The 26,342-nt window shown below is 31.7% G+C and overlaps 1 protein-coding gene across 1 annotated transcript in view; it reads left to right on the forward strand.

Annotated features, from left to right (window-relative positions):
• The first annotated feature begins 6,201 nt into the window (after positions 1-6,201).
• Positions 6,202-26,342, forward strand: part of LOC113388681 (cohesin subunit SA-2-like) — a 29,242-nt gene continuing 9,101 nt past the window's right edge. Inside the window, exons 1-6 of the mRNA XM_026626001.1 lie at positions 6,202-6,205; positions 6,252-6,377; positions 23,121-23,298; positions 23,905-24,127; positions 24,225-24,443; positions 24,583-24,765. Coding sequence (XP_026481786.1) covers positions 6,202-6,205; positions 6,252-6,377; positions 23,121-23,298; positions 23,905-24,127; positions 24,225-24,443; positions 24,583-24,765 — 933 coding nt within the window. The remainder of the gene's footprint in view (positions 6,206-6,251; positions 6,378-23,120; positions 23,299-23,904; positions 24,128-24,224; positions 24,444-24,582; positions 24,766-26,342) is intronic.

Here is a 26,342-nt window from a genome sequence, read left to right on the forward strand (position 1 = left end):
CATAAAACATAAACATTAACTTTGGCGAGCAGCGCTCGGGTTAGCCCGCTAGGATACGTCATCTAGGCGCGAGCAGTGTTCGTTAAGTTTGCTCTAGTGAATTTGGATGACTGAATAGCTTGTTTCTATATTTATGCACTGTTTTATTACATCTTTATGGTAGGTGTATTCGTGTCGAGATAAATCATCCAGTTCAGTTAAGGCAATTTTATACATTTGTTTTTTGAAAGCTTATTTTGAAGGTGGTTTTGTCATGTTTTTTGGACTTTTTAATTATTTTTTTCCTATTAAAGTCAATTAACATATATCAGTATCATGTAATTTTTTTGCAATGATCAGGTTTTTAATGGATTTTTGATTATTTATTCATTATTGTTCACTTTCGGACAAAATGACATAGCTATATTATGGACAAAATGACATAGTATTATGTTGTAAGAACTACAGGATAGTTCATTGGGGCCAAGAAAAATAAACTAATTTGATCCTATTCAATGTTAATGGCTTTAACTTCTTATGAATTCTTGACTAACTACTACTGGAAACAGACCAAGGAATCCACTGGTAAAGAGACTTGTCATCTGCTGATGTCCCAAAGTAGTTTGTCGATGTCGATTTATTTTTGAACTGCCTTTTAGCTAGTGGTGCATGGCATCGTCGTGCCTTAAGACAAATTGCTGGTACTTCTCGTACTAGAAATTAATACTCGAGGAAAAAAAATCAGTTATCAATCATTGATCAATGATTAATAACAATTGTTTTAAGTATTTTCAAATAGATAATTTATAACTATATATATCGCCTATATTATATAGTGACGACCTTATCGTATAAAACACTTGAGAATGTGTACAATGTACATTAACATGCCGAATGAATCTATCTGAGATATATATTCCTTAGGATTAGAATAACACATATGAAATATATGCATTTTTAAAATGAATTGTATTCATTTTTTGCTGAAATTTTTGATATTTGTTTGAACATTGCAAGTGAACTCAAAAAATAAAAAATTTTGGCACGGAATCGGAATCATTTTTAAAATCTTTATAAAATATAATATACGATACTTTGTTGAATATATGTGTAATGATAATTTTTGACCGTCAAATATCATTTCTTTTCTACTTTTTCTTTTCCACTGTATCTTTAAAACCGCTAGAAGTGCCTTGCCAAAAATTTAATAATTTCTTCGTCTATACAAGTCGGTTTTCGCTGTATAAATGGAAAATGATAAATAATGACAGATGAAAGCATTTTGATTTTTGAAATCATGTCGGTTCAATAGCATTTTATATCTTATAAGTCTGCAATGGTTCCCAGAAATGTTTTGTATATATTAATTTAGATTTTATACCAGTGTATATATTAATTTAAATCAGTGTGACTTCTTCTTGAAGAAATAACTTCGACTACTCAAACTAAAAAAAAAGAGTTTTAACCCTAGAAGCCACAAATTAAAGAACAAAAAACTTAGAATTATTATATCAGCTTTAAAATAATTAAGTATAATTGGTCGCTAGTATGAGAGTATTTTCTATTTCAGGAAATTTTGCGAGTAAACAAAGGACACATCTAAGTAGCAATTCGATAGACGTTCTCAGTTTTTTTAATTAATTCTCAGTTTAAAATTAATTAATTAAAATTTCTCGGAATAGACAATACCCGAGTTTAGCTTAATTGTTTTTAAAACTAAAATTGATATTAACAAGTATGTATCAACATGTATCTAATATTTTTTTTTACTTTATTTTTTAATTTAATGATTTTTTTTATTTATAAATGTATTATTTTTATTTATTCGAAAACTTTCCTTTCACTATCATAACAATATTTTTATTCTTGCATGAATAACGAATAATTATTTCAAAGTTATTTAATCAAGATAAACTATTATTTTTAGTTCTACTAATTAAAATTAAAATAATTTTGTTTACTATCTATAAAGTTGAACAATAAATAAATACAGTCAAATTCTGCTCTAAATTACACTAAATTTGCGGATAAATTACAGAATATTCGAGCAAAAATTTATTTTCTATATAAAATTCGAAAAACCGTTTAAAACCGTTTTTTTTAGTGAAATTAAAATTCGAAAAACGGTTTTCTGAAATGTCGGTTTTGTATAAACCCTAATCGTAACTCTCTAAAGTTATATTTTTACATTCTACACGCTTATGTTTTATTCGAAATTAAATTTAGTTGCAAGAAAGTTTTCATGATTATTTTAGCATTTGTTATTGTAAAATAAGATAAAAATTTGTAAGATTCTATTAATATTTGGGCAGGTTGGGCCCCCATGGCCCGGAAAAATACACTTTAAAATAATAATTTTGCATTTCTCTTAATGACATTAAACTTCACTGAACAAATTTTTCACGATTAATTCGCTTTTTGTGAAATATTTGTTTTTCATTATTATTATTTGCTTACAGACGTTGGGGGCCCCGTATTTTTATACGGCTGATATGGCGGTAGTTACGCCGCTGTTTCATTCAAACATGTATAAACAACATCGTCTAATCTAATAAGTTTGCACATTTTGTTCACAAGGAACAAATAATGAAAATTCTAGTTTTTATAATATTTATTCATAGACATTTTTGTTGACTGATCATTTTATTTTTCGGTACGGGAAGTTCCAGCAATTTGCTTTAAGGCACGATGCTATGCGCCCTACTAAGGTATGCCAAAATGTTCAGTAACATTTTAAACGTAAAGATATGCAAACATTTCCTTTTTCGATTGTTTTGCGATTACTTCAGTTACATATAACTTAACCCTGTGGGAAGTTAATAATTAGTATATCAGTATAACTTTACCTTATATGTCATTTTATATAACGATATATTCTACTTCATTAAAAAACTGTTGTAGTAGGTCAATGAATTTGAGATGAGTAAAAACTATAGAGACTGATTATAATATTATTAAATAAATAGAAATCATTGAAAACACAAAAACTTTATCATTTTGAATGGGAACTTCACATGATTATTGAATTATAAGAGAAATAAGCATTAATTATAAGAGAAAAGTGAGGACTACAAATTTTAATTTATTAAGTTCACAAATATGCTACATATTTTAGAAAGAGCATATTTGTACAGAACCCATAAAGTGAGAATCTCTTTCTTTATTTATATATTTTTAATGCATTCAGAAAATTGTCAACGATTGGATAGCGATGTACAAAGCCGATTACTACAAAGGATTGTCAGTTTTAATCAATTTTATTTTGAATGCTAGTGGATACAGTGGCATACAAGTGACTTCAGGAATGCTAAAAACATTACAGCATTCAACTATAGCAACAAAAATAGAAGCTGATTTTATATGGGTATAATAGAAATATAATATTTTAAATTTACTGAAGAATGATGCATAATTGTTTGCTTTTTATAGGATGATAAGTTTTTTCATTGCTCAGTAAAGATAAAAATCGTAAAAAATTTCATGAAGACTTCTGTTTGTTTATTTCTACATTAGTATTTCAATGCCAATACTCGATCATTTACGATGATTTTTTTATGCAAAATGTAATTTCGATGCTGACTTGTCTATCGAAGGTAAAACAACAAATTCTTCGATACACGTCTACATTGGCAGGTAAGTTAATTAGTGAGATTATCACATGTTTATTTTGAAATGCCTTCAAGGATTCTGCAAACCTTTTAATAAATCCGTATCTCTAACCGACTATTCACTCAGGTATAAAATTAATGACCGCATTGGCAGAAATTGAATCGAAATTATCTGTAAATTGTAATTATGCCATACATCAAGTTGAAGCAGAAGAAGCGAAAGATTGGGAAGGCAAATGTCTGACCGATTAGAAACACTCATTGAAAAGCGCGATGAATTACTTGAAAACCAAGAAGAATTGCAAAAGATGATCAAGAGTATATTCAAATATATTTTTACACATCGTTACAAGTGAGATATTTTGATATTTTGTTTTGTTTTGACTCATACATAAATTTTGATTATAATTATAATATAATACAATAATTTCAAAGTTATTGTTAAGAAGTTTAGGTTTTCAAAAAAAAAATTGATTTGCTTATTTTATATTTTGACGTTTAAAATCATTCTGAATGTTTGTAGACCAAGTATGGAATAAGGTGTGTGTGTGTGTTAATGTATGTATGTTTTTTTTATAGAGGTGCGAAAGAAAATCTTACAGCAGACAATGATAGACGGTAGTGTGGAGATTTTACCTACTAAAAAAACACTTCTCTCCCCTCTCCCGCAGATGGTACGGAGAGAACTGGATTGGAACCGTCTTAACATTACATTAATCCAGTCCGTGCTGCGCCTTGCGACGCCTGCTTCCGACTACTGGTTCCTTTTTCCGGTTTTATCCTTCAAAAGGTGCTGTGCATAAGCTGCTACAGCTGACCAGTTTTCTTCTTGTTTCAGCATATAGGTCACAAGGCTTACGGGGGTGAGTCTAATGCCTATAATGTTCTCGGCGTTGTTTTGATAGTTTTTCCACCGAGCACATGCAAAGAACGTGTGCTCAGCGTTGTCGATTTTATCTGGACAGTATTTGCACATTGGCGTACTATGCAAGCTCATCTAAAAAGATAGGCATTAAACTGTCGATGTCGTGTCAATAGCTGGGTCAGAAAGAAATCTGTCTTCCCCTATTGTCGAGAAAGCCAGACGCTAATGTCCGGAATCAGGCGCGCCGTGCATCTGCCAGTATCTCTTGACGTCCACCGATTTTGCCACTCTTGTAACGTTTCCTTTTTTATTCTCGACCTTGTTTGTTTGGAGTTGTCGCACAAATTTTAGCGTAGTAGTGTTTCACTCTTTTGAATGCTAGCAAATCAATCGGCGTGGTTCCTGCTATTACCAATACAGCTGCTTCTGAGACCGTGCGATAGGCACAGGTAAATCTCAGAGCTCCTCGTCTTTGCACTGACGCTATTTTGTGCCGTAAGTCTTTTGTTTGAGGATATCCGCCCATATCTCCGCTCCGTATAGCAGTACAGAATAGACTATCTCAACCAGGACTCGTCTTTTCGGGTTTGTGGTCCCATGCAGTTAGCCATAATCCTTGCAAGTTGGATACCGTCTCGGAATGTTCACGAAGGATAGCTTCTCATCTATCATTAATACACTGACGTCAAAGTCAAAGTCTCTCTTATGTCTACAGGGAATGGTTTGGAAACCATTTTTGTCGAGTCAAAACAAACATTTCCGTTTTCTGTTTGGCGAGCTTTAGGTGGTGTTTCTTAAGCTAGGTCTTTATGATATCAATGGTATTTTGAACGAGTAGTTCAGCCTCCTCAGTGCTGTACACTTGATCTGCGACGTCGTCCGCGAAGCCCTTGAGTACCACCTGCTTCGGCAAAGGGATCTTCAGGAGCTCGTCGTAGACGGCGTTTCATAGATAGCCTCCTAAGATTGAGCCTTGAGGTACACCAGCTGTAACATCGTGTGCTTGATGACCTTCCGTCGTTTCCACAATCAACTTTTCTCATCGAGGTAGTCGTCTATCAGTCCTAGATTATCTGGCTTCACGTCAAAATGTCGTTTAAAAATCCTACCAATTCGCACTGTTAAAGGCGTGTTCTTAACGTCGAATGTAAGGAGGAGACGGAAGTTTTTATATGTGTATGTGTGTGTGTGCATGTGTACATGGGCCATATGCTCCTAAATAACATATCACAAATTTTACAAGTCGACAAGTTGTTTAATTATAAAAATTCATCGAAGTTTGAAAAAAATTAGTAACGCTTTTTTTTACTTTACTCTTAACTTTTTTTGCCATTCTCAATAATGGCAAGACTGATTTCAAAAATATAAAAGGTACTTAATGAAATTCGATAGGCAACAAAGTGTTTAATGTTTTATTGAAAAATTCTGAACCGATTTTGAGAATTCAAAAAACTATTTGAAAGCTATCATTTGGAAAGCATGATTAGTTTTTGAAGTAGATCGGTCAGGTCGTTTCTTTATAAATGTTTAAGAAAATTTATTTTGCGTTTTTAATAAAACTTATTACGGGGATACAGTTTTTAGTCATTGATTGATTTTAATAAAAATCTTTGTTTTGATTTTAATAAAAGTAAGACTTTATTTTCGAAATAAATTACTGAAAATTTTATTCAAACAACTTAATCTCAATTTTATCGTTTAGGACCATTATTTACACAAATCGGGAAATTTGAAAGTTGTATAGGCAAAATGGGCAAAAATACACCTAGTTTATGAATAAATATTATTCATTTTTACAGAGACTTTGACCCAGATATTCGTGCGAAACTGTTTAGCTGAACTAGGCATCTGGCTAAATACTTTTCATTCACGATTTCTGGATGATGCTTATTTGAAATTCATTGGTTTTTCACTTTTCGACAAGGGTATAATGTCTTTATTAATATATATATATATATATATATATATATATATACGATTTAGTTGTTAATTTTGATGTTGAGATATATGAGTAAGTTCTTGTGGAGATTTATAAGCCTCGGAACTCGCAAAGTGCACAAGTGTGACAGAAATTACGTAACTTTACTCAGATTTTTGTTCAAATAAAACTATCATTTTTCTTTTTACATCATACAATAAATTATAAAAAATGCATGGTGTTGACAAGTTAGTTGTATAAATGTTAGTCCTAATTTCTAGTGTTGTGCACACTTCTCTAGTTGAACCTACCAACGTCAATATCCACTGATGATGACATTAAATTGAATGTCGAAACGTTTGGAATTAAAGATATAAATTTATAATCTATATATATATATTATATATATATATATATATGATTAGTAGTTAATTTTGATGTGTTGAAATATATGAGTGAGTTCTTGAGGGCGATACATCAAACAAAGAAAAGGAAAATATTTATAAAATAATCTTTAATTCCAAACGTTTCGACATTCAATTTAATGTCATTATCAGTGGATCTAAAAACAGTATGAAAATTAGTATATCTAGGTAATTATAATATATGTGGATTGGTATAGTAACTATAAAATAAGAGAAAAATTAACAAACAGCAACACTTAACAACAAACAAAAATAAAAGATAGGAAAGGTAATAGAGACTAGAATTAAATAAATAATTAAAAAGAAAAAGAATATAGGCAAAAATATATAAGTACACTCATATAAACCTACGCAATATACATATATACACATAACATATATACATATATACATATATACATATATTAATATATATATATATATACATACACACACACATGCAAACATATATATACATATACATATACAAATACAAAAATATATACCTATATATGTACACATATACATGTACGACTATACATATATAAATATACGCATATACATATATGCAACGTGCATGCATATTCACAACGACGTACATATACATTTATGAAACATACATATACTCATACCTATCTATGTAAATATAGCTATACACATATATGTATGTTTACATATATGTATGGTTATATATATATCCGTTTTTGTATGTATATATGGATATATATGATATTATTTATTACATGTATCTTTGTATGTATGTACATATGTATATGTGTATACATGTATTGTATATGTATGTATGTACATGTATATGTAGCGGGTTGCCAACACGCATAGCGGCTTGTCAACACGCATCACATGTCTCTGGACAGATTGGCCCATATAGTGACAGCACTGAGAAAAACAAAGGAAATTCAAGTGTCAGATCGACACGGTTTTTGTTTCTCCCTAGTCGAAACTTGCCAAAATGTATGATTTTCAAAACCTTTCTTTTTCTATTATAAATAAGAAAATACCAATCACATTTTATTAACGATAAATATGACAACACATAGTGTCGTGGATATTAATCATACATAAAAAACGAAATATAAATAATATTTTATGAAATTTATCATTGTCTATTCATTTTGGTATTTAATATGGACTAAGCCTCCATATTTGGTGACCCCGAGAGTGAACTAGTAACACACATTTCAAGAAGGTAAGAAGATCAAGTCATTTTTAGAAGTAACAAAATAAATTCAAGTCTCAAGAATTATTAAGAAAAGAATTTTTAAAAAATATAAATAATTATTATAAATGGCTCACAACTTCCATAATTCGAAGAGCATTCTAAGCATACAACTGAGACTCCGACCACGCACTTCAAGATCAACAACAACACGTGCTCAATAAATCACTTATTATCATGGTAAATAAGTCGATAATAAGCACCATGGCAGCAGACAGGGAGCAAACAATTTGGCAACCGCCACATACACTCAACCGCTAACTCACCAGCGAAGGGCCACATACAATCAACCGCTAACCCACCAGCGAGGGGCCACATACAATCAACCGCTAACTCACCAACGAAGGGCCACATACACTCAACCGCTAACTCACCAGCGAAGGGCCACATCACTCAACCGCTAACTCAACAGCGAAGTGTCAAATATACTCAGCCGCTAACTCACAGCGAAGGGCCACATCTTCAACCGCTAACTCACCAGCGAAGGGCTACGTAAGCAATCAACAAAACTCAACAAGCCAACACGGCAATTTATCAACAATCTCAACCAAAAAAAATTTACAAGGAAGTCAAGAATGGCAGTCAGAGATGCGAAACAATCTTTTTCATTAGGGCGGAGTGATGTAGCGGGTTGCCAACACGCATAGCGGCTTGTCAACACGCATCACATGTCTCTGGACAGATTGGCCCATATAGTGACAGCACTGAGAAAAACAAAAGGAAATTCAAGTGTCAGATCGTACTCGGTTTGTTTCTCCCTAGTCGAACTTGCCAAAATGATAATTTTCAAAACCTTTCTTTTTCTATTATAAATAAGAAAATACCAATCACATTTATTAACGATAAATATGACAACACATAGTGTCGTGGATATTAATCATACATAAAATAAACGAAATATAAATAATATTTTATGAAATTTTCATTTCTATCATTTTGGTATTAATATGGGACTAAGCCTCCATATATATGTATGTATATATATATATATATATATATATATATGTATTAGAGATGGGTAACTCACTCCGGAGTTATCACTCCGATACAACTCCTCCCTCGGAGTGAATCCGAGTGGAGTGTTTCACAGGATTTGTCATATCCGACTTCCTTAAACTGGTATTAAATCTGTTAACTCGTACAGGCATTTAGTGTTTTTGTCGTTTTTGCTTTGGAAGGAAGCGGTCACTTTCTTGTCTCGCAGGCAGTTTTATAATTTTTTAGGTATAAAAGTCAAAATAAATACCATTTTATTTTCCAGAAAATAGAAAAATATTACTTTAAAGACACAGAACAATGAAATTGTATTCAAGTGTGAATAGCTCAAATGTATATTGAATAGTAAGGGGTGATATTTCTAACTACGACAATCTTTGGCCGTAAATGACGGAAATCAAAAATATACATACCGAAAAATATACGAAACGAAATACATTTATTTAATCTTGATTTTCCATAGCCTGAAATAACAACACTTTAGAGTACAAAATTTATCAGTAATATCATAGTATTTAAGCAGTAAAAAATATTCAGTATTATATTATTACTTTTACACAATTATATAATTGTATAAAAGTAATATTATGCTGATCGAACTACGCGATATAATATTAATTCTCAAATGGAAATAGCAAAAGAAAAATTTTGAAAGCAGAATTATTATGTTTTGCTTCTATTACAAGTTTACTACATAATTTTTATATAAAATTATTTTCTCATCAAAAGGAAATCATTAAATTGAATTTGATTCTCAAGTTTTGCGTTTTTACTTTGGTCAAAACTGCTAAAAATACGAGTCACTGAGTCGATCATCTGGTCGACCGAAACTTTTACAATCCGTCATTTATTCGTGAATTTTTTAGAAAAATTATTTTATTGATAATTATTCATAAATTTTTATTTCAAATAATTAACGGAATTTGACAAATCCTTAGATACATAAAACAGCATACTATAATACAAATTTGTTTCGAGTATTTCGGTTTCAAAATTGTCGGAGTCGTGGAGTTGTTTAGCGAATAAACTCCACCATGAAGCGGAGTCAAATCCGAGTCGATCCGGCTTCGGATATAATAAGCCCATCTCTAATATGTAATATATATTATTATATATATATAGATATATATATATATGTATATATATGTATATATATATGTATATATGTATATGTAACGCGTATATGTATATGTATACGTGTATAGCTATAGTTACATAGATAGGTATGATATGTACATGTATATGTGTACATATATAGGTATATATTTTTGTATTGTGTATGTATATGTGTATATATATGTTTGCATATATAATAATTTGATAATGCCATCTATACATAACGGTAATAAAAAATAAGTTATTGTAATTTTTAAAAATTGTATTTTCAAGAAGTTGTAAAGATATTTTTGCTAGAGATGGACTTGCTGAGGACCCCATTGGCGCCCAAAAAATTTGATAATAGAAACAGCCATTGAATTCGAAATAAGTGTTAGAGACAATGAACTTGACTGTTTCCCTAAACCAGTGCAAATAAAGTCTATGGGGTACATTAGTAAAAAGTGAGACTACGTCTAAGATAATCAGTTTGTAGTTGTCTGGTATATAATTATCTTGTGTTTTAAGTCAGAAACGAGTCTATAAGAATTTTTTATGTAGTGTGGTGACTGTTTTGTTATTGTAGTTATATTGTTACTTATGTATTTCGAGAGTTTTTATAGAGGGGTATTCATGTCTGAAAACTATTGGTCTAAAAGGTAAATTATTTTTGTGGAATTCGGGAAGGCCATAAAGTCTGAGGAAATATGGGTGTAAATTTTTCAGGTCCGATGTTGTCTCCTTGGTTAGTTGTTTGTTTGCTGTAATTTTGTCTAAATATTTATGGCACGTACGGTTTATGTAGTCAGTTGGATCGTTATTGGCAATTTTGCAAGTATTAGTGTCAAGTAATAATTCAGATATTTTATTTATATAGTCCTGCTTGTCTATGATAACGGTGATGTTGCCTTTATCCGCTTGTGAATATAAACTCTCGAAATATATAAGTAACATTATAACTGATGGGTTGATAATGCCCTTTCTCGGGGTTGCAACGACTTCCATTATTATATCTTAGCATTGCATCCCCATTCCGAAAGGGTTACTCCAACTCCTTATCCCGACTTCTATACACACCGTAATTACCTGTGGGAACTAAACAACTAACTGCGCGAATGAAATAGAATGTACTTTTGGCTTATTTAATATTACTTTAGTATTACGGGTGAGATAACATGGCTGTACCTGCACTGCAAACGTATGTCGCGTACTATAACACGAAAAGGGGTGATATTTGTATGTAGTCACTTTTGATCTACTTTTTGGCGTGTTTTTGACTAACACACCGGTCGGGTGTGATACTACGAAACCGCGCCGTCGGGTGTGATATCATGAGAACGCGACGTCGTGGGGTGTTAACCATATGCTTATTTAAAGAATGTTTAATATTAATAATTACAATCTACGCTTTGTAGTACCACAAAGACTATATTTTATTGAAATAAATAGACATTATAAAATAATAAGGTTATATGTATTAATATATTCCAATTCAAAATCACATTTTACAAAAATTACAATATTGTTACCATGTTACAATAATTTTGATAAATTATTTTTGAAATTAAGTTGGTGATAAATTAATTATATGTAATTAATAATTGAACAAATTTAACATGAAATGTAATTAATAACAAAAATCACACAAAAGAATTATCTAACTGTATTTAAAATAGTTTATCTGCCCTTCTATATAGCGTGCACAATTTCATCAATGTTAAAGTTTTATTATTTGTTACTGTTCCCAATATTTCAAATTCAATATAATGATAATTAATAGTAGTTTGGCCGAAAACAGGTCCATCGTATGAGAGCACCACAAATCAATGATTTCCTTTTGCTCCTCTGTTTATTATTTTCATTACAGTTTTATCAACACTAATCATTTTTTATTCACTTTTATGAATTTTCCTTTTAAAATTTCTTCAATTTCATTTGAAAAAGCATGGAGATAAGATCTGTGTCATACAAAGTAGCATCCAAATCTATTATCCGATTATCAATTACCATCTTAATTTTGTAATCCGTTACAATGATAGCTCGAGATATAATATCATGTGTAGTGTAAACCATCACCATCCAAAAAAAATGCATTACTCAAATTGCATATGCATTACTCTTTTAATAATTAACTTTTTTATTGTCAAATTTGGAGTTGTTTTCTTCAATGAAATGAAATAAGAGCTATTTTCGTATTCTTTCTTTCTATAGAGAATACATTCGTGAGATTTTCAATCATGTCATATTGTATTTATCAAAAGATTTCGATTTAAACTTTTTGAATTTAAAACCTCTAAAACACCTAAAATGAAATAAAATAAAATATAGCACAACACTAGAAAAACTATTGCCATTTCACTATATTCGAGTAAAGGAAATTTATTTATTATACCAATATTCGTTGAACCTCATTTTTCATCTAGGGCCTTCGATCACTCAGTAAATTCTGAATAAATTTTTTACTTGCGATACATTCCTGCCTTTAATGTATTTAATGAATTTATGTAATTCTTTCATTTTAATTTGATTGTTTCATCTGTTTTCTTCATATCTGAAAATATGATGATAAATTAATTAAGACATATCGTACAAATTGAGAATTACATTTTCAACCTCAAACTAACCTCAAAACTAAAAACCTTTGCATCTGAAGAGAAATTAAATTTTCAAGTTACAGTTCTCAGAAGCAATTTCAATGGAATCATTTCATCCATCTGTAATTAATTTTACAATAAAAATATTGAATAATTGAGGTCATTAATAAATTCTAAAACTGATACTTACCATTTCATTTTTTCATTTCGTACAGCATTCTATAAATTTCTTCGAAAATTCCACACTCATGTATTCATGAAAAGCCAAACCAAATTGTTTATTACAAATAAATTATTATTTAATGCGCTCTATTTTAATTGATAATAACATTCACAAATTCCGCACTTAAACATCTGTCATCAACAAATTTAAAAGTAGGGTTAGTTCATATCGAACTGCGTACATTCATCGCATATGATTCGACTTGGCGCATTTGTTTACACGCCGTATGGATATATCTCTACACGCCTGGAGCGATAATTTAAACGATCGCCGTATTAAAAAACATCCTTTATGTAATACCACTCTCTTATGTGTATAATGACGCGATTTTTTATGGTTTTTAATATGTTTTTGTGTTTTGATACACACAACAACATTTGCAGTGTGCGTACAGTCATGTCCTCTGCCTAAACTCTAATTCACAATCTATAAACCGATTAACCGGATTAACATAAACGGAGTATCGGAACGGAGGAAATAGCTCCTGGCGCAACACACACCCACTATACACAAAGCGGGTCGAGCGACTCGCGCCTGGACCCGAGCGACCTCCTCGGAGGATGTTACATTTCTTAATGATCATTTTCAATCCTCAATTTGGACCTTATATTGCAGGAACCCTAGTCGAAGTAGGTGGGGGAGTCCATTTGCACTAAGGGTTGTGCAACCCTTTGACGACAATACCGATTGTCGTTACACGCCCCCCTGTCACACTAGAGCCTCCCTCGGCTCTTAGATACAAATTTGAAATTTTGCCTTCTCCTGGGCTTTCCGGGTTGTTCCGTTGTCCTCTCTAGGGCCCTGTTTTGCCCTTTGGTCTTCGTCTTTGGGTTGGGTGGTTTTAACTGAGTTTGCTCAAGAGTGAGCCTTGGGTAATATGACGATGATTGTGGTTGTGGTTGTGTGCCGGTCATCCTTTGGGTGTTGTGGTTCCTGTCAGATATTCCTAATATCCTGGTAAGCTATTCCCCCTTCGTTTACAGACACAAAACTATATAGTTGCTGGTAAACATGAGACTATATAAACATCATTAATAGAAAAAAACAAAATTTCTTCAGTAACACAAAAACAATAAATCCTTTTGCTTAAAACTATCTTTTTCGTTCTCAAGGAAACCGTATTAGGAAAAACTGTACTCAGTAAATTCAAAAAAAAAAAAGACTAGACTTAGAAAAAAGTAGTTATAAAGCACAGACTAACAAAAGACAAAAACTTAATAAAGAAAATATTTGAAGTACAATCGTCTTTCGTACAATTTTTCTTAACATGTTTCCTTGAAACGCAAACTTATCCTATGTGCGTGTGCTGTCACCTATTTTCTTGGTTGTAGTATTAGATTTAATGGAACAACCATAGCCCGAGTTTTAAATTAGTTCTCCAGAATCGATGAGCCCGATGATATTGACAATCTTTTACTGCGTAACGCGCGGGAAAAACAAAAAAAAACTGATTTGACGATAAACGAGGAACAAATATATGCGTATCTATTTACAAAATTCAAATATTTAAATAACTAGTTTTACTTTTAACAAACGCGACATTTACAGTAATTCAGCCTCTACTGGTTCGATTACCCCCAAATACAAGACCACAGATGCGGTCTTAGTTCTAGTTTTTCTTCTTGCTCCCCCGCAGAGCCCCATACCATAATAATACTACAGACTGACCGTCTATGCCCACCCAAAAACAAATTACACTCAAGAGGGCACTTACACTTAAACACCTATGTAAGCGGGACACACCTGGGGTTCCCCAGCCCGGCACAAGAGTACTCCAAGTTGCCCTCTTGACGGGAAATGACGTGCTGCGACCCTATGTCGCCATTCCGGTCTCGCTTAAGGTACCTTCACAAAATATTCCGACATAATTCATCATAATTCACATAATAATTCGACGACTGCGGGGTTGATTAAGGGCGGTTTCCGCGATTGAAACCGTACGCGTCCATCGATTCGGACATCTCAATGGTCCTCGCTCGTGGACTACTGGGCCCAACTTTCAACTCTAATATACACATAATACAAAAACGTAGATCCGATATGGCGCTCTCATATAAGTCTTAATACTCGAAACTCCCGATATAACTTCTTATATATCTTAATATATTCTAAAACTTAATTCTACGACTTATCTAGGGGGGGGGGGTATCTTAAAACTAAACCTATTACTATAATTGTTGATATTATGTTTAATTATTTATATATGTACATCTATATATAAGTACTTATATATATTTAAAAAACGAAGAGAAAAGTGAAAGAAATATTTTCAGTGGATTGGTTTGCGACCAAAATATTCTTTTATTCTTCTAACGTGGACCGTGTCGTATTTATAACTATTTCTAAATTTACGCTCAATTTTATAATTAAGGTCTGATAATTTATCAACTATTTTATAAGGCCCGCGCCATGTATGCTATAGTTTGTCTGATTGGCCCTTTCTACGAACTTGTATGTTCACTAACACCCCATGGCCTACTACAAATTCGGCATTTTTGTTGGGTCTCTCGATATTTTGTAGTACTACTCTTCGCGAATCGAGTCCAACTCGTTTACCGCGAGTGCCCTGTCGCTTGCCTCGGCCACCACGACTAGCTCGGCAGCCGGGCTGTCTACGGGATATTGATATAAAAAATAAAGAAAAGAAAAAGAAAAAAAATATTGAAAATAAGTAATTAAAAGAGGAGGTGAAAACCACGACACGATCTTTTGTTATATATTTGTTTACATAAGTATAATTAACCTTGTTTCCAAATATCAACTTCATCCTATCAAAAAACTCATTCATGTTTCTTTCGATTATATACTTACTTCGTTCATTATTTTATTTGCCATATCGAATTCCTTAATCTGGATTGGGGCGGTCAAAAACACGAGCCAATAACTATTGACGAGACAGAATTAAAGTATTTTCAATAAAAATAAAATCGTATTTTGCCCAAATAAGTCTGATAATTTATCAACTATTTTATAAGGCCCGCGCCATGTATGCTATAGTTTGTCTGATTGGCCCTTTCTACGAACTTGTATGTTCACTAACACCCACTGGCCTACTACAAATTCGGCATTTTTGTTGGGTTCTCTCGATATTTGTGTAGTACTCGTTCGCGAATCGAGCGAATCGAGTCCAACTCGTTTACCGCGAGTGCCCTGTCGCTTGCCTCGGCCACCACGACTAGCTCGGCAGCCGGGCTGTCTACGGGATATTGATATAAAAAATAAAGAAGAAAAAAGAAAAAAAATATTGAAAATAAGTAATTAAAAGAGGAGGTGAAAACCACGACACGATCTTTTGTTATATATTTGTTTACATAAGTATAATTAACCTTGTTTCCAAATATCAACTTCATCCTATCAAAAATTACTCATTCATTTTCTTTCGATTATTACTTACTTCGTTCATTATTTTTATTTGCCATATCGAATTCCTTAATCTGGATTGGGCGGTCAAAAACACGAGCCAATAACTATTGACGAGACAGAATTAAAGTATTTTCAATAAAAATAAAATCGTATTTTGCCCAAATAAAAGGGCGTCACGCAAATTAAACAAAACGCGGAGGGGTGTAAAAACTAACGCGGTACTACTCAAAAAACAAACGTTTGTTTGGTTTCTTTTACGGTAACATTATCAATGAACAAACAAACATACGACGAAAATAATAGTTTATCTTATCAATCAGTCAATCTTAATCATTATCATACTTTACAGATATAAAACTATTATATAATAATACATAAACAATAGGGCCACCATAGCACATTTAACTTTTCGACGAAAAACTTGCCCTCTATACATTCATTATCTTGTAACAAAGGCATTAAACTCGATCCGTAAACCAAACCAAACCTTTCGCGTCGCACGGCATAAAAAAACGACACAACGATATATATAAATATAAAAAACAAAATTCTAGTCTATTAAATTGGCGAACAAAGCGGATAATGCAATAATGATAAGTAGGATAAAAACAGTAAGAGTAACGAAGTTACACGTATGATATAAAACTAATTTATTATGAAATAGTAAGATATTAAAGTTAGTAAAATGCAACAGAAAACTTACAATTTGTATAAAAATAATAGTATGAAACATGAGAGAATGAAGTTAGCGAAAAAAAAGAGCAAAGAAAATGTTTTGTGCCGTTCAAGCATCTTTCCGAACAATACATGAACGTTCATCTAACTGCCGAACTACAGATCCGAACATTGCAAATCCGGGTTCTACCTTTGCAAGTGTTCTGTGTTCGTAGGAATACGACTTTTCAAAGGGAAATGTCCCTGCCCACCCGCTCTATTTAACCAAGGTTTTCTAGGCCACATAATACGTTGGTCGAACTGATCGCCTTAGCTGCCATTATGAATTATGGTGAAAAGTCGTGTCCTATTATTAGATAAGATCAATTAGATGAAGCCGCGAATTGAACACTAAGCAATGACGTTCCGGCGGGAATTAGAACGTCATTGATACGCGTAAAAAAAAACGAAAGAAAAAATAGAAAAGTACAATATTAAAATCGATAAAACTTAATTCATTATTGCATCACGCTACTAAAAAAAAGCACGAAAATACACGACGATAAAATATGAAGTAAGAAAAAAACTGTACTAATACTGCAAACCAATTACATTATACAAATTTATTACAGAACCATCCAGCTGGTCAGATACAACATCAGATACATGATGTAACAATTAAAAGAGAAAAAATTACACTAAACTAGAAAATAACATTAGTATCTTAGTTCGGTACTTGCTGTTTGCTAATACATTTTTTTAAAACTCTTTCCGTTCTCTACGCAATTTTTTTTTGCGTACGCGGCCTTTGCGCCCCTTGTTACCGCGCGTTTCCCCAAAACTAACTTTTTTTTCAACTCATTGACATGCTAACCACGAGGGACATGTAAAAAATAAGGACGCACAGACGTTCACGACGAGCAAGGGAGCGAGAGGCCATCGTGTTTTGGGCCCAAAAAGGTAACTTGCTTATTGAGTTTATGCCTAAAGGGTTCATTATAAATTCGGACAAGTACTGCGAGATACTATCGAAACTCAAAAGAGCCATTAAAAATCGCCGGAGAAGAAGACTGAGCAAGGGCGTGGCGGCGGAGTTCTTCGAAGCGGGTTTTCAGAAGTGAAAAACTCTTCAGAAAAAATGCGTTGAAAGATCTGGCGATCATGTAGAAAAATAGTTCAAAATACAAGCTTTCCCATGGTATACATATATACCATCGTATACATATTTATTGCAATAAAAAATGCCTCAACCCTGAAAAAAATGTGGGAACCTTATTTTTTACATGCCCCTCGTACTATTCCCTCCGTAAAAGCCTTAATAAAACATAAATAAAACAATAGTGTTCAGACAAAATACTTTAGTCTAAAAAGTATTTGCTAACTCTAATTGATTGATTCTCAGTGGTAACAAAAAATCTTTCGCAGATTTTTTTTTTTTATTTAATAGAAACAAAACTGACGTAAATGTACTATTTCGATTATAAAAGCGAAATTTAGTTTACCGACAAATCAGGATTTATAAACATTAACATATTTCTATCAGAATTCTAGGTAACATATATATATATATATATATATATATATATATATATATATATATATATATATATATATATAATAACATAATACAAAATATATAATAAAAAAAGAAAGAAGTGTATTAGTCTTACACTATATATTTGCAAACATACTAAATGTTATATAATATATATTATTCTATCCCTATCATGTTTTAATCTAAGTAATTCTGTCTTAATCGCAAATCATTTCGAAACAATTATGCAATTACAGGGCTCATCAAACTTCGCGAACGAGATTAACGAAACACAAACAAAACAATAAAAAAAAACGAATCAATACTATTTGCGGTTATCTGTATTCTTATTATTTACTTTAATTATTTAATCATATTATTTAGTATAATAACAATTATTGAAAAAATGTTTCAAATTATGCGAAATTTAAGACTTTAATATGAAATTTTACAAGTACCGGATGGCGCCAGACGGACTTCGCCGACGACCGGCGCCCCTTGGCGGCGCGGTGTTTGAGTGTCACCAAAAAAAAGAACACATGACAATATATTTAGACTCTTTGCATAAATATGTCATTGACCAATGTATTAGAGAAATTAGTGAAACAAAATATTTGGCTATTAATATCTGTTTTCGAAGACAGAAAAAAAACGTTTTGTGTGCGGCATTGGGTCAAGTGCACGAAATTGGGCAATGTGTTTAAAATCTTTTGAACTAGACCAACAAAACAAAACACTTGAAACAACTTAAAAACTGTTTGACGATTTATATATGACTTTACGATACGAATATTTGACATCAGTATTGGGTCAAGTGTACGAAATTTGAGTTTTACGAAGAAAACGCAATATATTTTGCTGGGCAATGTGTTTAAAATCTTTCGAACTAGGCTATCAAAACAAAATACTTGAACCAACTCAAAAACTGACGATTTATATATGACTTTACAATACGAATATTTGACAACTGATACGAATGTTTTTTTGACCGAGTTTTTTCTATATTCAGGGGAAAAAATTGAACAAACACAACATGTAAATTAAATCCAATCTTATATATAAAAATGGATCGCAAAATGTGTTGGTAAGCGCATAACTCAACAACGCCTGGACTAATTTGGCCAATTCTTTTTTTAAAGTGTTCGTTGAAGTCCAAGGATGGTTCTTACATCGAGAAAAAATCGAATAATTGCCAGGAAAACCCTAAAAACAGCCCTTTTCTTTTTCTCATACAAACGTTTTCTAACTAAAACGTAGAATAAATTTGAGCTTTATTGCTATTATATAAAGTTCATATTAAATTGCCAGCACTCACTGTATACTCCTCCTTAACGATTATTCGGATTTTGATCAATCTTTCTGAAGTTTGTTAAAGAAATTTTCTAGGATGTATGTGATTATAAAGTACTGGGATGTATGTGCAATATTGTAGAAATAAATGGAAAAAATTTCAAAAATCGACATGTCATTGTTTGCATTGAAATATGTATAATAAATTCATGATAATGAATAAGAAAAATGAAATCCACATTATTATTGCCAAAAGGCAGCTGAGATGGGCCAGAAATTAAAATAATAAAAAATACAGTATATGCATGGCAGATTCAATGATAAATATATGAACAAATATGACAAATTAATTCACTTTAAATATGAAATTATTTATTAATCAGGGCCGGTCCTACCTTTAATGCAAAGCAAAAATACGAGTGCATGCCTTAGAGGGTGCCAACACAAGATTCGGATATTAAATTTTCAATATAGTTTTTTTTTCAATATATAATTTCTTTGCATCCTTTACTAATCTTTCCACAATATTTTTACAATTCGTAAAATTTTCACTTTATAACAACAAATGGGAAAGTAAATATGAATACATACAATTCGGCCCTCACGATATCGATTAGGAGAAGTTTAAGATACAATTTTGAATATCTTGAATAATAAAAAAAATTTAATTAAATTAATCTAACATAAAGTAACAGTGTTATGTTATGGATATGTTTATGTTATACCGTTTGCAAGACTTCAATTTCCAATATAGTGTGAGAATTGAGACTAATCATTTTATTTAAAGTAGTTCTACATTTAACATTGCTCATATTATAAATGTACATATATGCATTTTGGCGTGAAAAGTAATTATTATTTTTAGGTAATACTAATTATTATTTTTAGATAAGCGGTAAATATTAGTATATTATATTAAAAAATTGTATACATGGGTACAGAAGAACAAAGTCTTTCGGGTCATCTAGTTTTAAAATAAAATTAATTACATTTTTTGTAATATTATATCCAGAAAAAAAAGAACGATCACACACAACAAATAAATTAAATCTGATTTTAAAATAAAAATAATACTTTTAGCATTTTTTGTAATATTATAAACTTAAGTAGGTTAAATAAATATAAGTTCAATAAGTTTAAATAAGTTAAGTAACTTTAAATTCGATAAATCTATATATTTTTTGCATGTTAACAAATATTAGGTAATAATTATAACAGACGTGTCGACACAAATCGCAACTAAACTAATAGATTTCAGAAATTAACCTAGATTATCACATTAAAATTTCATATCCAAATACTATTAAAAAGAATCACTTATATTTTCGACAAAATAAAATACTTCTTAACTTAGAAATACCTATTTACCGCGAAAAAGTTACAGATAAACGCAAATACACATAAAAAATACAATTACAATTACAACATTATTATAATTACAATTACATTGCGCAATATTCAAATTTTAAATTCAATAAGTTGACCGATAACCGTAGTATAGGTAAACGTACCATATATTACGGGATGTTAAGAAACGTTTGACTTTAAAGACGAATTTTAGAGAACATAGGAAATTGGACGAACTAAATCTGTTATATTTTATTAATTAGACCTTTGAGATTATTATAAAACAAGATTTTTCGTCGTAGAACGTCACTTATAGAAATAATCGGCATTTTGGTGAACCACGCGTTTGTCTCTAATTCCGTGATAAAATTCGGTTCATGAACTTAATGCCGGGAGTCGTTGTACACTATTCCGTGATAGCGCTCGAAGCATACATTTACACCGTATTTAACTACCGTATTTACGAATATGTCCCTAATTCGCTGCTTACATACACACATACCCGCACACTAGTGATTCGTGCTCTATAAATATCGTGCGTCATTGATAGAAAACAAGTGCACTACGGGTTTTCCCCTATTTCTATAAGCTTTGACATTACACAAATGATTTATCGTAGATGAAATAAAAGAAACATCTGATTCTCTCATTACTACCATATTTTATGCATATGGGAATAATGGAAATAAGTAAAAAAATCATATTTTCTTGCTAAAGAGTAGTAATTTCAAACTCAATTATTAGGGTTAAAAATGAAAAAAAAACATATACCGTAATTAGGTCACAATATTCTGTGGTCATTACCAAACTTAGTAACACCAAAAACACCACTAAATTTAAGCATAATTGAGAATATAAGACTAAAATAATTCACGTCTACTTTTCCTAATTGCGTGACACTCACGGAATTACGTTCAATGCCTCAATTGTGTGAACTTAATTACGGGAGTCACAAAATTGACACTTTCTTAAAACATATTTGCTCGATTTAACTATAAAACTTATCACTTATTAATTCTTAACAATAATATCACAAATTTATATTGAATAAGCTTACCAGTGTCACATAAAAATCTTAAGCAATTGTAGCGTCACATTAACCTAACTAACAACAGGACTGTACGTAATGGCGATCGGGTTATGACTGATGCGTTCAGAAGCTCTATATGGTTTTAAAAACTAATATTTAAAATGGAAAATCGTGCTTATTTGATGAGATTTGAATTATAGTTTATGTGGTATTGTTTAAAATTATTATTCACCGACTGTTTTCTTATTTTGCGATCAAAATGAAAAACTCCCGTAATAATGTACTATCCCGAAATAGTGTACGTTTACCTTATTAAAAATATTAAAAATTTGTGAGTGGAGTTTATGGGGGATCGAACGCGCTTTCATCATTGTGACGAGTTAAGAAGGGTTGATAATGCCCTTTCTCGGGGTTGCAACGACTTCCATTATTATACCTTAGCATTGCATCTCCATTCCGAAAGGTTTACTCCAACTACTTAACCCGACTTCCTTCCAGTCTATAAACACCCTGTAATTACCTGTGGAAACTAAACCAACAAACTACGCGAATGAAACAGAATGTACTTTTGTCTTATTTAATATTACTTTAGTATTACAGGTGAGAGAATATGGCTGTACCTGTGTACAGTCTAATTCACAATCTATAAACCGATTAACCGGATTAACATTATCGGTATCGGAACGGAGGGAATAGCTTATAAACAATACATCTGACCTTTGCTGGAACGGGGTTTCCTCTCCTGGTGCAACACACACACCACTATACAGAAAGCGGGTCCAGCGACTCGCGCCTGGACCCAACCGACCTTCTCGGAGCATGTTACATTTCTTAATTATCATTTTTAACCCTTAACTTGGACCTTATATTGCAGGAACCCTAGTAGAAGTAGGTGGGGAAGTCCATTTGCACTAAGGGTTTATGCAACCCTTTGACGACAATCAAAGACATCTTATTCTATATTAGTATTATTAATCCTTAGGTTGGTGTGGTTCGTTTAAAATCTTTACAAGCATTAACACCATTATATGAAGACAATCAACTCGCAGCCAAATTAGACTTATTTACGACTAAATTTAAAGAAAGAATAATTGTCCTTGCTTGGGATGAGGAATTGAACAACCAAGTGGAAGCTGTTAAGGTGATCACCAACATGTTTAGGTAAATAAAATATCACTCAATTAGGTCACAGTCTAGCACATTGTGAACACATGTGTTACTTTGTATTAATATGTCACATGATTTCATTGAGATGTCATCATTAATTGTTTGATACTAAATTTAGAGAAAATATGTATGTGTGTGTTAGCCGATATTTGACCTTTGATTGACGTTTTTCGAAAAATGGCAAAAACAGTTTCAAAGATTTAAAAGTCATTTGATGTAATTTAATAGGGACTCGCGTTTAGCAGTCTTGAACCAGTTTTAGTTTTTGGAAAATATCGGCCGGGCAGTTTCTTCACAATTAATTGTTTTCTACAACGTGGTCTTACTGTCTTATGACAAGACATTATTTTTCAAAGTATATGTATTATTAATTCATCAAAGTATATGTATTATTTAAATCAATTGTCAATAATAACTAACATGTTTGGAAAAATTGCTCAAAGGTCAAATAAAAGAAATTTGACTTCAATAAAAAAATAACTGTCCACTAACTATAACGTTGAGTGCAATGACTTGTTATGTCATTTAATTCAATATTGTTTTACAGCCTTGATAAATATTCCTTATATCCGAAGCGTTGATATAACTAATTTCTGTCAGGTCATATCGTGATCGATTTACACCAGAAGATATCCAAAGTGTTTCCAAATTAGTACTTTCTTCCAATCGTAAGGTTGCATTGGCCGCAGGTAAATTTTTGAACGCGTGCATTCTGAAAGTGGATCAAGAGAACATGTCTAAAAATAATTTGGATTCTCGAAGAGATGCTCAATCTAATATACGATGGATTCGATATCTTTTACAGTTTTTCACAAAATTGGAGGTAAGTAGAAAAGTCAGCTTATTGAAACTTATTATAACAAATAGGTAATATATTTCTGATTATCTTGTCTGTCACAACTTTTTATATTTTTGATTAGAGACCAGATGATGTTCCATGTATAGTGGACGCCTTATTTGAGGAACACCCGGTGATGCAAGATTGGGAATCAATGATTCATCTTCTTACAGAAAGAGCTGATAATACTGATCAATGTTTGACTTCAACTGAAGAAGAAGTCCTAATTGAAATCATGACCTGGTGTGCAAGACTTGCGACAACTTGTGAACATCCGTGGGATAGAGCAACCAACAAAACGGTAATATTGTGTAGTATTTAGTAGGCTTTACTTGCAGTTCTCTTTAAAATAGATTTAGATAATTCGAACTATGTTGACACGATTTTTTATAAGGACAACAATAAATACATGCAATTAATATTAATTTTCATATTCTCAGTTAATAAACATAAAGAAGAAAAACCAAATGCAAGCAGATCAATTGAGCATGACCGAACATCTAATACCAGTATTGCCCAAGCTCTTGATTCGATTCAAAGCCGTGACGAAAAGTATGATTAATTTGTTAACCATACCGCAGTATTTCGAGTTGGTAAACTACACAAGTCAAGGGGTAGATCATGTTAGTATTAGTTTTATTTATTTTATTGTCTTTATTAATTATACAAAGTGTGAAATACTGAAATTGTTAGGAAAGGTTTGGTTTTGACAGAAATCGGCCTTATTTTTATGTTCTCCTGATGTTTCAAGCCAATTTTAATAGCTTGTAACCAAATTTGGAAAAAGTATAAGTGAAAAAATGGCTTAACCGATTTAAAAAATTTAAAAACTATTTCGATAAGCACCCGCGTTAGTCAGTTTTTCGAGACAATCAAGCGAGCTTTTCTTTAGAATTAGCGAATAGGTGCAAAAAGTTTTATCCATGTTTTTGCATAAAATTTTGAATCGATTTTGAAAATTCAAAATTGGTTCGAAAGATATTTTGCGTTTTTGGTGAAACATATAATTGCGATCATAGTTTAAATAAACGAATATCATAAAATATTATAGTCTTATCATAAGTAGTTGAAATTAAAAATTCATTAAAGATTGGAATGATGGTCTGCGCTTTTAGGACATACAAGCTCACGTTTGTGCACTGACTCAGTTCAATTACTGATATTATAAGTTTGTTTGAAATATATCATTATTTATATAAGCGTAAACTTTATTTTTGAAATAATGGTGGTACCTCCTGCACCGTAATTAAACATTCGAGGAATGAAAATAACCAATGATTAATAAAAATTGATCAATGATTTAAAATTATTATTTAAAATTGAATTATTAAACTATCATAAATTATTTGTGGATTTTTGGAATTCATGTAATAAACGTGTTTTTAACTTTTAATTTCTATGTATAAATATATTATTTTTTGTCCACCAGTCTACCAGTCCACGTATTTTCTGATTGCCACTCTACTTACTACCAGTCTTCCTATTTGTTTATATGCCTGCCTAACTGCCCACTGACCTACATGTCTCTATGTCTACCTTTCTACCTCTCTGGTTGCTATACTATCTATCATTACCTTTCTATTTTCTGCCAATCTGTCAACCTACCTACCTGGCTAATTGTATATCTTTTTATACGCTTATCTATTTTTCTATTTGTCTACTGGTCTACTAATCTACTAGCCCAGAATGTACTATCAATAATTCTATTCCTATATAAGTCAATTATAAGATTTGTAATATTAATTTTTGATCACCAAATTTTTTAACTTTTACCTGCTATCCAGAAAACCGCTGCCTTCGTGAAAATTTGATAAATTCTTCATTTCGTCATTACAAATAATTTTTTTTTAATCCTTCAAATCAGATGTTTCGTTCTCTCAAAAAATGCTATTTTTTGCATTTTTAGTTCTGTATCGCCGACACGGCGGAACCTGGTTTTGCCAAAACTAATTAGCACCAGGAATAATCTCTCGATCAATAATCCATTGCTAAATCCATTTTTTTCTAAGATATGCCAAAATGTTCAGAAACCTCAAGGTATTACTATAGTAATCGTCAAAAAATTTAAAATTTTTGCATATCTTTACATAAGTAATATTACTTACTCTATGCGAAGTTAATAAACATTTGGCATATATATACTAGATGACCCGACAGACGTTGTATACATATATGTTTGTAATATTTTTCCTGCCCAATC

This window comes from Ctenocephalides felis, unplaced genomic scaffold, assembly GCF_003426905.1.
Source record: "Ctenocephalides felis isolate EL2017-DRISC unplaced genomic scaffold, ASM342690v1 CF-g0.4_SCAFFOLD_00845, whole genome shotgun sequence".
Classification (NCBI taxonomy): Eukaryota; Metazoa; Arthropoda; class Insecta; order Siphonaptera; family Pulicidae; genus Ctenocephalides; species Ctenocephalides felis.